Here is a 15,248-nt window from a genome sequence, read left to right as displayed (position 1 = left end):
TCCAATAGCTCTTTAAGCCTTTGAGTATTTTACAGGTTAGCAGCAAACTTGGGCGGCCATATTGCGTGTTTACCGTGGATTTGCATTGTGACGTCATTTATTTTCGTGCGGTAAGCACCGGAAGGTTAGCATGCCTTTTCGTGTGCTTAAGGTTAGCAGCGCTATGAAAAAGGAATTGCACAGTAAGCACAAAATCGGCCGCTAAGCAGAGCTATGAAACTGGGCCCTGATAATAAACACACGAATCAGACAAATTAATTATTTCATTGCTACTCTATGAAGGCTTTTAATAATCATTTTCTCCATCACCATATAAACTGAATGCAAACTTTAAGGTCACGGCTTGTTCTACAGCAGTCAGAATAAGTTAACAAGAATATTTTGCAGTGCTCAGCAACGCTGGTTTCAACTTTTAAGTATCGTCCATGCTTGGGGAAACTGCCACACTGTAAGAACCTTAGACCTGACATTACAAAAACTGTTCCAATCTCAAGACTTCAAGACAAGTTTGTCTGAGGTTTGTTTTTACGCACAGTCATAATTATTCATGTTTAACGGCACTGATATGGACACTATCTTGTTTTATCCCATGCATAAAATAACAAATCTTTGAACATTTGGACTCAGTAATTGGTCATCAAAGTTGCAAGAAAAAAATGAAAGAAAAAACACCCTTCCGAAAAAAACACCCTTCCGCACAACATTTGGACTCAGTAATTGGTCATCAAAGTTGCAAGAAAATACTGAAAGAAAAAACACCCTTCCGAAAAAAAATCCTTCCGCACAATTTTGACTTAATAATAGGTCATCAAAATTGCATGAAAATACTGAAAGAAAAAAAAACACCCTTCCGAACAAAAACATCCTTCCGCACAATTTTGACTCAATAATAGGTCTTTTTGGGGGGGGGGGGGGTTGAACAAAGAATTGACTCTAGTCAATTCTTTGTTCAACCCCAAAAATCATTTACAAATTTACCCAGTCAGTTTCCCTTGTGGTTTATATTGATATCAATAATAGGTCATCAAAGTTGCATGAAAATACTGAAAGAAAAAAAAACACCCTTCCGAAAAAAAAACACCCTTCCGTACAAGTTGGTGTGCTTTCAGGGGGACGAAATCCACTGCTACAGCAGGTATATTGAAACTATTTTGATATCACGTCTGGAGGAGGAACCGTGACGTCTGGAGGTGGAATACAGGCGTAAGCTATCTGATATCCATCGTAGTTGTTAACGTCGTCACTCCAGAACCTCATCAATGCAACGTTGGTCTTGGACACCAGCTGTTTTCCCTGCAGTTGGTCTCCGCAATATCTGAAATATAGAGGAAAAAACTTTGGTTATAATGTATGGAGGGAAAAACTTTGGTTATAATGTATAAGACCCTCTCGACCGAAACCACGTCATGGGCCTATATTGGCCCCGTCATAAAGGGCTATCGTTGCGGGGTTATACAAACAGTGGTGCTGTCATATCATGACATATTATATCTGTCCGTATTGCTTAGAGGCACTGGAGACCTGTGGTAATTCTCAAAAATGGTGTATCTCAACACATGTATTAAATAACAAACCTGTGAAACCTTGAACTCAATTTGGTCGTCGAAGTTGCGAGATAATAATGAGAAAAAAAAACCCTTGTCACACGTTGTGTGCGTTTAGATGGTTGATTTCGAGAACTCAAGTTCTAAACTTGAGGTCTCGAAATCAAATTCGTGGAAAATTACTTCTTTCTCGAAAACTATTTGGAAAAATTTTCATACGTCGGCATACGCTGACTTAAACGTCAAGGTCACCGTATGACATAATTCGTGAACGCCGGCAGCTCAGCACTCGTTATAATGGGAACTTTCTATGTTACTATTATACGGTATGTATACATCCAACTCGTTATGAATACGCTTTGTACATTATGCTTAAAATTGAAAAAATCAATCGATAGCTCAGCGTATCCCAAACGTTTAAGAGAAATTTGCTTACGTTGACATACGCTGGCTAAAATGTCAAGGTGTGACAGTGCCTTCAAACTCAATAGTTTATGTGGGATTATATCTTAATAGAGATCAAAAGTGGTAGGACCAACTTGGTCGTGGAAGCTCGAATGCGCGTGAAACTTCCCCTTGCATTAGTCGCCAGTGCTGGGGCCATAATAACTCTCAGCCAATGATAGGTGTGTCTTCATGACACCACTGAGGGCGCTGTTTTGGTTCTTGTGACTTCATATGAAGGAGTCTTTACGATACTTACTTGTCTGGGTAATTCGCCAAGATCAAATCGCCCGTCATTATGTTCATCCTGTCATAGCCACAGCCCTCATTCTCTATATAGAATTTTGGAAAGTTCAGTTGGACGACCTCGTCCGTTGCACACTATGAACAAAGACAAAATAACGGTTGGGAATAAATTCGTAAAATGAAACAAATCAAGGTCAGTATACACCATTGTGTATATTATATCTACTTGCTAGATAGATAATGGGTTTATTTTATATTTTAAGTAGATTGTGTCTTGCAATCTATACTACCGCGGAGTATTTTTTTTTTTTTTCGGAATTCGGGAGACTTCTCAGTTCTGAAAAGAACTGTCCGGCTTTTGTATAGCTGCTCCTAGGGCGTACATGTATTTTTCATCGTGGAAACCCTCTCAACACATTTTAACAATTAACATTTTCAAAACAATTTTCCTTGGGGTATTGGCAAGTACTCAAATACAAACTTAATTTGTGTTATGTACAGCTGTTAGTGAGAGTATACTGTTTTTAGAAATAATTTCCTTGGAAGTAGTACAGTTTAGATAATTCAAATCCATGTATTCAAAACCGAGGCCAGAAGGAAAAATAGTCTGGCTCCTCTTTTGCACAGTGACAGTAACCATATTTTTGCCATACTATTTGTTAGTCTTACCTCGATGATATAATTGCATCTGGAGTTGTAGGGGTATAATTTAGGGTAACCTGGGGATGAAATAAGCCCTGGTCCTTCCAGTTGATAGTGGCCGCTACATTCTAAGGGGGTCAACAACAACAACAGATAATTCACGCACTATGTTAACTCATGATCACCGATAGACTGTCCCCTTGTAAAGACAGGCACTGGTCTTACATGCACAATTATGTCATTGGATGAATTCATTGGATGTGACTCGCAGTGACGAAGCTGTCCATTTCTTTGTTATGATATGGGCCCAGTTTCAGAGAGCTGCCTAAAGACACTGGACACTATTGGTAATTGTCAAAGACCAGTCTTTTCACTTGGTGTGTCTCAACAAAATATGCATAAAATAACAAACCTGTGAAAATTTGAGCTCAATTGGTCGTCGAAGTTGCGAGAGAAATATGAAAGAAAAATACACCATTTTCAGACGAAAATGTGTGCTTTCAGATGCTTGATTTCGAGACCTCAAATTCTAAATCTGAGGTCTCAAAATCAAATTTAATTTTATGGAAAATTACTTCTTTCTCGAAAACTACGGTACTTCAGAGGGAGCCGTTTTATACCTTTAACTGCTCCCCATTACTCGTTACCAAGTAAGGTTTTATGCTAATAATTATTTTGAGTAATTACCAATAGCGTCCACTGCCTTTTAAGCACAAAAAATTGCTTCGTAAAATCAGATTCCTGGCCAAGACTTCACTCAATTCTTATGCTAAGTAAACAGCAGCTAAATACCAGTCACAAGCAATGTATGTGGCATGGAATTTCGGCCAGTAACATGTGTGAAATAAGAGAGCTATTTTCGTGCTTAAGCAAATCTGTAGGAGGGCAAGGCCGGTATGTCTATCTGGCGCTTATTCACGAGCCTCCCCGAAATAGGTATGACGTTGTTGTAATGGCTACTCAAACCACTTGATATAATAATATCAACCCGATCGCGGGGTCATGGGGAAGAATATCTCTATATTCTGTAGAATGAAAAGTTCTGGAAGTCATACTTTGATTTGTTGATAATATCAATAAGTATTTGTACCGCGCTTTAAATGCTCTAAGCGCTTTGGTGGTGTTGTCCTCGCCGCAGGTCTCCTTTTTGCAGGTCTTTTACACTGAATTTAAAATGTTTAATTCTTGTTAAGTGTGAACGTAGTAATGTCACCAATCTTTTGTAGCTGCTTACCTCTTGCTCTATTATATGACTTTTAAAACCAGAATATTAAATTGAAAAGATGCGCACCAGTAATGATACAAAACTATGAAAGAATACATACCAGAGAAACAGGGAGTTGTTTCTTATTTTCGTACCTGTTTGAGCTACGACGAGTTCGCAGTAAGCGCCTTCAAATTCTGGCAGGCAGTTACACGTACAATGCTTGTTGGGAACTCCACCACGCGTACACTTATCCCAAAGGTCGTCGGGACACGCGGCTGTATCAACCAAAAGAATAAGAAATACATTTTAATCCCGGCCAAAATGATTTGGCCGCACATTCGCAACGTAAACATTCCCTGGTACACTTCCCCCTGACAATAAACGTTCCACGTCCCCCGTCGATCCCCCGCTCAATGTTGACTTGATTGCAAAAGACCGCGCAATGGGAGCCAACATTGAAAGGGGGTTCAGGGGGTGGGGGCGTGATGTGGGAGCCCATGGCGATGTGCCCGGGATCGTAGCTTTGCGAATATGATGGGGGATACAGGGTACTTATTGGGGTGTGGGTGGGGTGAGGTGGGATGAAGTGTTTAGAAACGAAGTCTGGATATGAGAAGAGAGAAATCCCAAGGACTTGTCTATACAAAGAGAGTGTTTGCGACCCTGCGTGCGAAGTGTGGAAGTGACAACAAAAGAGGTCCGCATAGTAGCGTAGAGACATGTCAACACACACACACACAAGTGTGTAAACACCTGCAATCGGGTACCCTCCTTTGTTCAACTCTTTGTGAGAGCAACCGTTGACCACAATGCTTTTCTTTGTGATAGCAACCGTGGACCCATTGTCCCTTTTGTTATAGGTCACCGGTTTGAATGTGGATACCTGCCCATATATGCACAGTGTTGAAAAACAGGATTGTCATGTTGAAATAGTGTATCAAAGGAATGTCCACCATGGTGTGTTGAAATTAAATGATACAAAAACTTAAATTTGTAATACTATGAGCAGTGTATTAGTATCTCGTCTGTCGGAAAGGCATGTGAATGTAGGTACCTGCAGCAGACTTACCAGGTGACATCATTTTGTTCTCTGTAATGTGCGCATACTCAGAACCACCGATAAGCAAAGGACAATCTTCCTGGTAAGTCTGCTGCCACCTAGCGTTCCAAAGTTTCTCTTTCAGGTGACTGTTTAAATACTTTACATACCATCCAAACCGTAGATAGCGTTTACAGTGTACATGTCTAAACGAGACATGTGGTACTGTAGACCCATCGTGCGGATCATCGCTTTTTCGTGCGGAACGATCGTTGATAACCCAGGAGCGGTAGCGAAGAACTTTCAATTTGGAAGAAATAACAGAAATATTGAGATTATTAGATGTCTTTAAAGCCGCTCGAGAAAATACATGAGAAAACAGTAGTCAACCAACGATTCTTTTCAGAACCAACACAAGTTTCATATTTACACAATGGTGCTACCTCAAACATCGCCTTATAAGTTACGTTGTCCCACGGTACTTGGCACTTTTGGTAGTCAAAGACAGTCTTTTCACTTTGTGTATCTCAACATGCATAAAATAACAAACTGGTGAAAATGTGTCAGATGCTTGAATTCGAGACTTTAGCCGAGGTCTCGGAATTAATTCAAATATTATAGTGAAAATACACTTCTTTCTCAAAAACTACGTTTTTCAGAGGGAGCAGTTTCTCACGGTGTTTTATATACTATCAACTGTCAATGCTCTCCATTGCTCGCTACCAAGTAAGTTAAAAAATAATAATAATAATAAGATTTATGCTTACAATTATTTTGAGTATTACTCAGAGTATCCAGTGCCTTTGAGGTAATGAAGGCCAGTGCACTCTCTATACACTACTGAGTCAGAATTTACGCGCATCCTGGGCCCAATTTCATGGCTCTGCTTACCGCCGAATTCCGCGCTTACGATCACGATTCCCCGCTTACGTGCAAGCGCCGAATTTCTGCGCTAGCCTTGTAAGCGTAGAATGCCTAGTAACGTTGAGTACGCACGCGCAGAAGCCAAAATTTGCCGCTAACCCGTGAAATACGCTTGCCGTAAGCACAGAACTCCCTGCTTCCGCAAGCGCCGATTCTGTGCTTACGGTAAGCAGAGCAATGAAATTGGGCCCTGTATGCGTCCTGACTCAATGAACTAATGTGTAGAAATAAAACAGAATTATTCCAACAGGCAAAAATAAAATTTGTGTAAAATACTCACATTGTGTGCATAGTGCATGATGGACTGAAGATCATACGGGGAATGGAGCGGTGTGTAAACCTTCTGGAAGTTGCTGATATGGTTTCCTAGGATGTTGGCCTCATTTATTGTGACATAGTCATCTCGGTCACTTCGGGTATGCTCGTGGAAACGCCCAAGGGCATGGCCGATCTCATGGACTACAACACCCTATTGAAAGGGAGTGTTTGAAATTGCATATCTGAATTTTTTTTTTTTTTTTTTTTTTTTAATATTATGGCCGAGGCTTCTTGTAAAACAGTACTCATAACATCCGTCACTAAGTAATGCTCAAAGCACTTCTAAATTCAGTATTTTTCTGCAATGTTTGTGGGGCTACGTAAAGACTACTCCTAGAACTATGAGATTCGTTCCGCTATCGTTTCCACTAACCTCATATAATTATAGGGTATCATGTCTCACAACACAAACGGTTCTTTTTTCTGTTCTTTTGGAATTTCCATTTAAACACAAATCTCTTTTTGTTTTAGATCAAATCTCGCCCAAATCACTTAATTAGGCTTTATTGTGTTCATTGAATTCACACTGACCTTGACAACGGTCCACGAAATCCACTCCGTATTCTCAATTTTTTTTAAAGGTTTATAAACAAATGTTTAAGCATACCAAGTTACACTTTCCTGATTTTAGATTCATGCGACCTTCAGATCCTATGTATCCTACAGTACTGGAGCATCTACAAAGTACAATAAAAACTATTACAACAACAATTAAGGATACATAAAATAGCTATAATATCTTTTTAAAAAGGAACAATAGCTTGTCCCTTGTCTTTTGGTTTTTGATTTAGTGGGCCTGTGTGCCTGTCCGGGAATTCCCTTTTGCACCATTGTCATTTGTTTATGTATGTGTGCAATGGGGTAATAAAATAAAGTCAAATTAAATATAACAATAGTAATATCGAAGTCTTAAGCACACGTATCTCACAAATAATGTAGTTATGGCGCTGAGTATATACAAACTTTCAGAAAGATATATTATTTATTGCAGTAATGAATTCTGACACCCAATTACTTAGCACCTTTATAAGGGTTTACAAAGGTGATACGGTGCACACAGCAGCCACAGTCAGGAACACCGGGGCGAACTCTTTCTCTTTTCGCTAAGTGCACTGAGTTCATTTACATGCGTTACACAACACACGGGACCAACGGCTTTACGTCTCATCCGAAGGACGAAGCAATGGTTAAGTGTCTTGCTTAAGGACACAAGTGTCACGACTATCACCTAGTGTTAGAAATATTCTTTACGGCACAAGATTGTATTCTAAAATATTAACAGCTCTGTCAAAAGTCACATCATTGGGAGATAGATATATTTTGTATTACCCGTTTTCTTTAGCTAATATAACCATCGGGACTGTAGTGCCACTGTAGTCATCAAGCGCCTCCTCAAATTTTACAACCGTGTGCTCTTTGTAGATTTCAACCGCATCCAAAAACAACTGCTTCATAACTTCGTCTGTATAACGAACGAAATACCCCGTGATTTCAATCTTCATAATGTGAGAGTCAGTGGTAACCAAAACGAAACATCTAAATTTTAGTCGGTTCATTGAACGGTAAACCCCGGAAGAAACGATTCCAATGAGCTTTCAGGAACATTATCCGCAGCAATAAACAAGACGACCAAAGATTGATGATTTATTTATTTATTTATTTTTTGAGAAAAACAATGTTTGATTTTTATCATCAGGACGACGTAAAAAGTCTGAATTCAGATAAAAGTCTGACAAATCTCATCCCTGAATCTTCAAAAATATCAACAATCCTCGTGTTGTAACATTTTGTTTAGGAGAAACGTTAATTCGTTTCATTCCTGACTTTCAATGATATTCAATCAAAATGTCCTTCAATTGGACACGACTTTTTTTCGGACGACACCTTCCTTGAAATATTTCAATAACTTCTTGTTTCAAATTTGCCCTGAAAAAAGTGTCAGTAATGCACCAACAAGGGCCCAATTTCATAGAGCTGCTTAACATCAGAAAATGTTGTGTAACAGTTTCCACGTAAGCAGTAAAGATACCAATCAAAACTTTTACTTGTGACACGGCATTTTGACTGATAACCTTAATATTGTAAGCATATTGTTGCCGTGCTTAGCTACTTCTTGTGCTTAAGCGTCTTTGAGATATTGGGTTCAAATTACGCAACTGGAATAAAGACCGACTCACCTAGTGACGCATCAAACCGATACACGAGGGTCTTCCCCGGCCATGTTTTGAAGGCGGTTTTGGCTTCAAGCCATACCCGATCCATGTTCTCAGCTGTGGCGTTCTTCATGGCGTGGTAGACATCTTTCTGTTCCGCAGAGAGCTCCATGTCACCCTCTACAGTATTCGGGGAGGGCGTCATCTCTGCCTTGGAAGCCTCTTGGTCTTTCCCGCTCAGGAGCGCAACCATTGCGCTGCTGTAGTCTTCCCGTATCTTGGGTTTCAAAAGCAAACTCTTTTGGTGCCTTTTCGAAACGATGACTGAGGGGTTCAGGCAAAGCTTAACCATTCAATTACTTTTATATAATAATAGGACTTCACACAGGCTGACAGAACCTAGGAGTAACCAACGGCACAGCGGTTTCGAAAAGGGCTTGTATAGTATAAACGTTAGAAGTTGTATCCAACTTAAGTAAAACTAATGGTTTGGGGTAATTTTGTGAACACTTTTAAATGGCTCGACATAGAATTCTTTTGATTCTAGCCTATACTTGATGAAGAAACAATTTTCTTTTTAAAGCACGCGACTTGTCCGTCATTTGTGGTGTTTTTTCTTTCATTTTTCTCGCAACTTCGAGGACCAATTGAGTAAAAGAAAAAATTTAAGGTTTTTTAGTTTATTCATGTTGGGATACACAAAGTGAGAAGACTGGTCTTTGACAATATTACGAATAGACCATTTTATTGGGGATGGGTACCATTGCTAGTTAGTAGATACTTGACTTACCGCATTAGGTTGGACAAATACAAGGGTGAGCCCAACAAGCAACAGGTTGATCAGTAGGTTCTTCATTGTCGTTATCTTCTGCCGCTCCCTTCTCCTAATGAGGACTGGGTGATGGCAACGCGGTCTTTTATTTGCTGACAGTTTGAACAATTCATGAAACAGGCCCCGATAATAAACGAGAACGTTAAAAATGCACACCCTCGATTGGTTGAATAAGCGTGGGGTGGGCGTATTCCGTGTGGAGCAATTCAGCCAATAGAACACGTTCTCTTTGCGTCGTTATCGTTTTCGCTATCGCCGCAGCGTGACTCGGCCTTAAGCCTTTTCGTATTCCCAGTATGCATTTAAAACTGTTAATTAATTAAAAACTGGTAATTAATTTGTTTACAAGTTTTATGAGCTGGGGTGGCGTCTGAATTTTGTCACATGTAAATTTTGTCAGATCGACAGGAGTAGTTGACAAACAAGGACCAGAGGTACCGATTAAATGAGTTTTGAAGTGGATTTAAGTTGTTAATTAATCTCATAACGTTCCAACGAATTTTCTAAAATTTTATAAAACTAAATATATATAAATTAGATAATAGAACTAGCTGTTACAATCCATTTACCAACCAAAAGAACCTGTTGGTATGCAACAAAATTGTAAAATTTCTGACGTGTCGACCCTTTCTTTCTTTAAACGCAACAAACATGAACAGTTACATATACAACATAAGCAGGCGTTTTCCATTCGATTTCAAACTTTTTATGTGATTTAGCCGATTTGTATTTTGATAACGACAGTTGCAGTTTCGCACGATATACTGAAAAAATGCCTAGAGGTTAAATAAAAAAGGAAAAAAGAAGCCATCTATTAAACAGACTTGATATTCAAAAGGAATCGCATGCAAGTTAGAATGGGGCCTGATTTTTTAATCGATAATTACGAAAATTTCAGAAGTGTACACATATCAAAATTATATTAAAATGATGAACAAGTGCATTATAAACAAGTTCAAATATCATTTCCGTTGAAAACATTCCGCTCAGGTAGCTGTTTAAAATTATTTTTAGTTCGTGAGAAAATGTACACATCCACTATCATTTCATTTGTATTAAACTATTTTTTATTTATTTTTTATTTATTTTTAATTTTTTATTAGATACTACTCCAATCTTCATAAATTTTGTGTTTTTAAAATTTGTTTGATTTGTTTTAATCAATTTATTCAATACTGCTGTTTTCTTCAATTACTGATTGTTTTTATATCATGGACAACTACACTTTTTTATTGCAAAGTAAGTTCATATCAGTTTAATTTGTTTGATACCTTTTTTTGCATTTTTACGGAGCCCCTATAAGGGACATTTAAAAAAAAAAATTGTTTTCTCGTGCGCACGACTTATTATCTCGTCGTGCGCACGACATATTAGGGACTTTTCGTTTTCGACGACGGTTGGTTCTGCGACGGTTGTTCAGCTAAAGGTCGTTTTCAGCACAACGAAGATTCATCCCAAGTACTGTCGTAGAAATTGAGGGACGACCGTCCTCAAAGCCGACGCATGCGCAGATGACGCCAAATGTCATCTTTACCGTCGCAGAACCATCCGTCGTCGAAAACGAAAAGTCCCTATATCTCATGCGCACGACATAAATCGGCATTCCTAGAAGCAACCCTTTTCATCGCAGCGCCGCCATTATTATTACACGCCGTGAAATAGACTGTTGAAAATGTTGACTAAGTGCATCGATTAAAGCTATAAGACACTTTCGGTAAACAGAACTGTCCAAAACCCACACTTCGTAGACCGCAACTTATATTATGTAAAATAAAAAAACTGTGAAAATTTAGGCTCAATCGGTCATCGGAGTTGGGAGAAAATAACGGGAAAACCCACCCTTGTTTCCCCACGTTTTGCAGTGATGTGTTTAAAATAAATCCGTAATTCTCGCTGTCGAGAATTGATATTGTTTTAATGTTTTCTCAAAACGTACAGCATTTCATGGAATAGTATTTCAAGATAAGTCTTTCACCATTACCTTCTGTAAACCCTGTAAATTATTTGTAAATCTGTGAACTAAAAAAAAAGTCTGTACCGAAAGTGTATAATGGCTTTAAAGACACTGAACAATATTTGTAATAGCTTTAAAAAAATAAATAAATAAATAAAATGCGGCATACAAGCTTACTTGGTAACGAGCAGTCGGGTGCTGCTGATAGCATTAAACAGCCAATAAAGGATGATCTCAAATATATAGATATTACAGTTTTCTAACAGCTGCAGTCCATCCAGGAAACATAAAAAAAATGTAACGAGTCTCTTACCTCACGTTAAAACATGGTAAAAATGGGTTTTTCTCCAGAACGCTCTAAGCCAAATTTCTGAAATACGTGGGGTCAAACAAACCCGCGCGACAAAGGAGTCGTGACGTCAGTGGCGGCTATTTGGTGTGGAAATGCCAAAGCTGGAGAACTGTGTTCAAAACCAATAGGGGAAACAGGGTCATTATAATAGATAAGCCGTTTTTGACTCTCGGCTGAAAAAGCCGCGCGGCCGGGTGCATTTTTGACTCGAGATATTTATTACTAAATGCGAATTTTGAGAGTAAAATGGTTATAAACCGGTATCTGCGATGTCTATTTGGCCATAAAAAGGTATAGTTGACATATTAAAATCATCCTTTATTGGTTCTTTAAACATTGTGAGAAACGGCTCCCTCTGAAGTAACGTAGTTTTAAAGAAAGAGGTAAATTCTCACTATATTTGAATGGAACTCGATACCTCAGATGGGGTCTCGCATTCAAGCATATGAAAGCACACATTGTGCGACAACGGTGTTTTATCTTCATTTTTATCTCTACCAACTTCGACGACCAAATGAGGCTTTTGGAGCTCAAATTTTCACAGTTTTGTTATTTTATGCGTAGGCCTATAACTTGGGATACACCAAGTGAGAAGTAAAGGTATACAGTAAGTCCATAACAATGTACGGTGGGTTAACGTAACAATTTCAAAAGTCTATACAGAATATCCAGTCGCATTATTCGCTCCGAAAATACGCCGATGTAAACCCACCCGTATACCCTGGTGCGTGCGTTTACACCGTATGACCCACCCGTATACACACTGTCACATCGTACGACTACTGTGCACACAAGCCATCCGCACTCGTACCACTAACCGCATGCGGAGGCCGTTAGGATAGCGTACGGGGGCATCGTGTCGTGCGATGTTACGCACAGTGAATACGGGTGGGTTTTTATACAGCGGCGGTCTTTTTTCGGAGTGAATAATTCGACTGCCTTGAGCAAGGCTATACAAAATACTAAAACCCCATTTGTCGGATTAAGGTTACCATGGGGCATGCTCTTAAAATTCCGTGGTCTGGATTTGTGAACTAAACCCTTCAAAATATGGTCAACAAAGTAAGTAAAACTGTCCGTGTTTTAAAATTTGTGCGCTGCAAAATAAGGATTTTGTTCGTTAAATTTATTCATTTTTCAAAAATCTTTAAAAGGTAAAACCCCATGGGCCGGGTGTGTTCCTTGGATTGGACCCTCGTGTTGTAGTGTTGCCCGCCAGCCAATAGGGTCTGATGTCAAACGAGTAAGTTGTCCTTGTTTGACGTTCGATATTTGATTTTCGAATGTCAAACAAGAACTAGTATAATGAATGCCAACAGTTACTGGTTTGACATCAAACCCCATTGGCCGGTCGCGGTGAGTAACATCGTTGTTTCACGGCGTGTGATAATGGCGGCGTTGCGATGAGACGGGCTGCTTCAGGAATCCAGATTTATGTCGTGTGCACGAGATAATTATGTCGTGCGCGCACGAGATATTAGGGACTTTTCGTTTTCGACGACGGATGGTTATGCGACGGTAAAGATGACATTTGGCGTCATCTGCGCATGCGTCGGCCTTTGAGGACGGTCGTCCCTCAATTTCTACGACAGTACTTGGGATGAATCTTCGTTGTGCTGAAAACGACAACGTTTAGCTGAACAACCGTCGCAGAACCATCCGTCGTCGTAAACGAAAAGTCCCTAATATGTCGTGCGCACGAGATAACATGTCGTGCGCATGAGGTAATAGTGTCGTCCGCGCGAGAAAATTAAAAAACAAATTAAATGTCCGTTTACGGGCTCCGTATATTTTTATTGTATACATTTTTTTAAATTTTATCCTGATATGATGGCGACTTCCGATCGCATAAGTTAAAAGAACTATACAGATTAGGGTTTTTGCTGACACAGTTGCTCGCTACGACTGGGTGCACGCACCCGACAATTCGAAATTGGATTTAGCGTTCATAATATACGCCTTTCTTAATACTTAGTACATGAGGTACGTCACAATGCTAATCCAAAACGAGGCAATGGACGCAGCCACTGCAAGCTGCAAGTGATGGGGACGTCGCCCATAGCCTCATTTAGGGTAAGAATTATGACGTCATGCATAAGTATTAAGAGAGGCCATGACGTCATAATTCTTACCCTAAATGAGGCTATGGGTGCACGTTCCCCATCACTTGCAGTGGCTGCGTCCATCGCCTCGTTTTGAGTTAGCATTGTGACGTACCTCATGCATAAATATTAAGAGAGGCGTATACTGGCGAGTACCGTATTACTAATACTGTATTGGGCCATTACTGGTGAGTTATAATGAGAAAAGAAGCAAATTACTAAACCGACTTGATATTTAAAAAGGAAATACATTGAGTTATCGAGCCTGACGGTACCAGCATTTTGAGAAACCGGACACATTAATTTATTTGTATTTCGTGCCAATCCATTAACTTTCTATTCGTAAAAAAAAAAAAAGTTTAATTGTTTTTTTATTTCTTGTTTTTTTTCTTCTATAATTTGTTTTAATTAATATATTCAAACCAGTTGTATTCTCCATTAATGTATTGTGTTTATATCATGGATAACTAGACTTTTTTATTCCAAAGTAATTTCATATGCTATGGGTTTAATTATTCTATATACACATGTTTTGCATTATTCATCAATTTCTTTTATCCTGGTACGATGGCGACACTTCATAGACTGGCAGCTTTTTGAAGGCATACATTGTGGTATTATTGCTTGTTATTTTATATTGTTGTCTTCAAATTATCTGTCAAATTTCGACTTTCTTGCCGAATAATTTTAGAAAGGCCTCCGTATCGATTGTCGGCCCTTTCCGAAGTGCACATAATGCTTTCCAAAACGTTACTCGCTCCGACGGCTCTTGCATGCAAATTGTTTATACACACTGGGGACACATACGCACATTTTAACATAAAACGGTAGCTTGAAAAAGTTGTTAATCAACCACGAAATATTAAGGTTTATAATTAAACTTGAAGGCTATACTTAAAGGCTATACATCGATATGTTAGTTTGTACACGCCCACCCCCCCCCCATTATTTGTATTTTTGTTTAAAGACAGTGGACACTATTGGTAATTTGTCAAAGACCAGTCTTCTCACCTGGTGTATCTCAACGTGTATAACAAACCTGTGAATGAGCTCAATCGGTCATCAACGTTGGGAGATAATAATGAAAGAAAAAACGCTTTCAGATGCTCAAATTCTAAATCTGAGGTCTCGAAATCAAATTCGTGGAAAATTACTTCTTTCTCTAAAACTACGTCACTCCAGAGGGAGCAGTTTCTCACAATGTTTTATACTATCAACCTCTCCCCATTAATTGTTACCAAGTATAAGGTTTTGTACTAATAATTATTTTGAGCAATATATACCAATAGTGTCTGAAAAGAGGCAAAACAGAAGAACAGTTTGGTTAGTGGGATTTTTGCTGCTTAAAAATTCTAGTTGGGGGGGGGGGGCACACCGTTTCTGTGGAGGACCGGCAGAATCTCTAGTCATACTGGAACTACGTGCATTATTGCCACCGGACATCACCACCCCCCCCCCCCCCCCCCCACGCACCACTTGTCCAGAAGGACC

The 15,248-nt window shown here is 39.3% G+C and overlaps 1 protein-coding gene across 1 annotated transcript; it reads right to left on the bottom strand.

Moving 5' to 3' along the window:
• Positions 1 to 909: 909 nt before the first annotated feature.
• On the bottom strand, positions 910 to 9,430 carry LOC139954278 (blastula protease 10-like). Its single transcript, XM_071954011.1, has 10 exons — positions 9,308 to 9,430; positions 8,542 to 8,794; positions 7,694 to 7,826; positions 6,972 to 7,041; positions 6,327 to 6,515; positions 5,293 to 5,422; positions 4,236 to 4,358; positions 2,904 to 3,004; positions 2,248 to 2,369; positions 910 to 1,315 (listed from the first exon to the last, which is right to left on the bottom strand). The coding sequence occupies exons 1-10, from the start codon at positions 9,371 to 9,373 to the stop codon at positions 1,147 to 1,149; spliced, it is 1,356 nt and encodes a 451-aa protein (XP_071810112.1). The 5' UTR covers positions 9,374 to 9,430; the 3' UTR covers positions 910 to 1,146.
• Between the last annotated feature and the right edge of the window lie 5,818 nt (positions 9,431 to 15,248).

Source organism: Asterias amurensis, chromosome 2, assembly GCF_032118995.1.
Source record: "Asterias amurensis chromosome 2, ASM3211899v1".
Classification (NCBI taxonomy): domain Eukaryota; kingdom Metazoa; phylum Echinodermata; class Asteroidea; order Forcipulatida; family Asteriidae; genus Asterias; species Asterias amurensis.
The sequence above is the reverse complement of the archived record's forward strand: the minus strand, read 5'-3'. Positions and strand labels throughout refer to the sequence as shown.

Coding starts and splice junctions, on each gene's coding strand:
- LOC139954278 (XM_071954011.1), bottom strand. CDS start 9,373: ATGAAGAACCTACTGATCAACCTGTTGCTTGTTGGGCTCACCCTTGTA. Junction 6,516..6,971: donor AATCAGGAAAGTGTAACTTG/GTATGCTTAAAC, acceptor CCCTTTCAATAG/GGTGTTGTAGTCCATGAGAT. Junction 1,316..2,247: donor TTGGCGAATTACCCAGACAA/GTAAGTATCGTA, acceptor TCTATATTTCAG/ATATTGCGGAGACCAACTGC.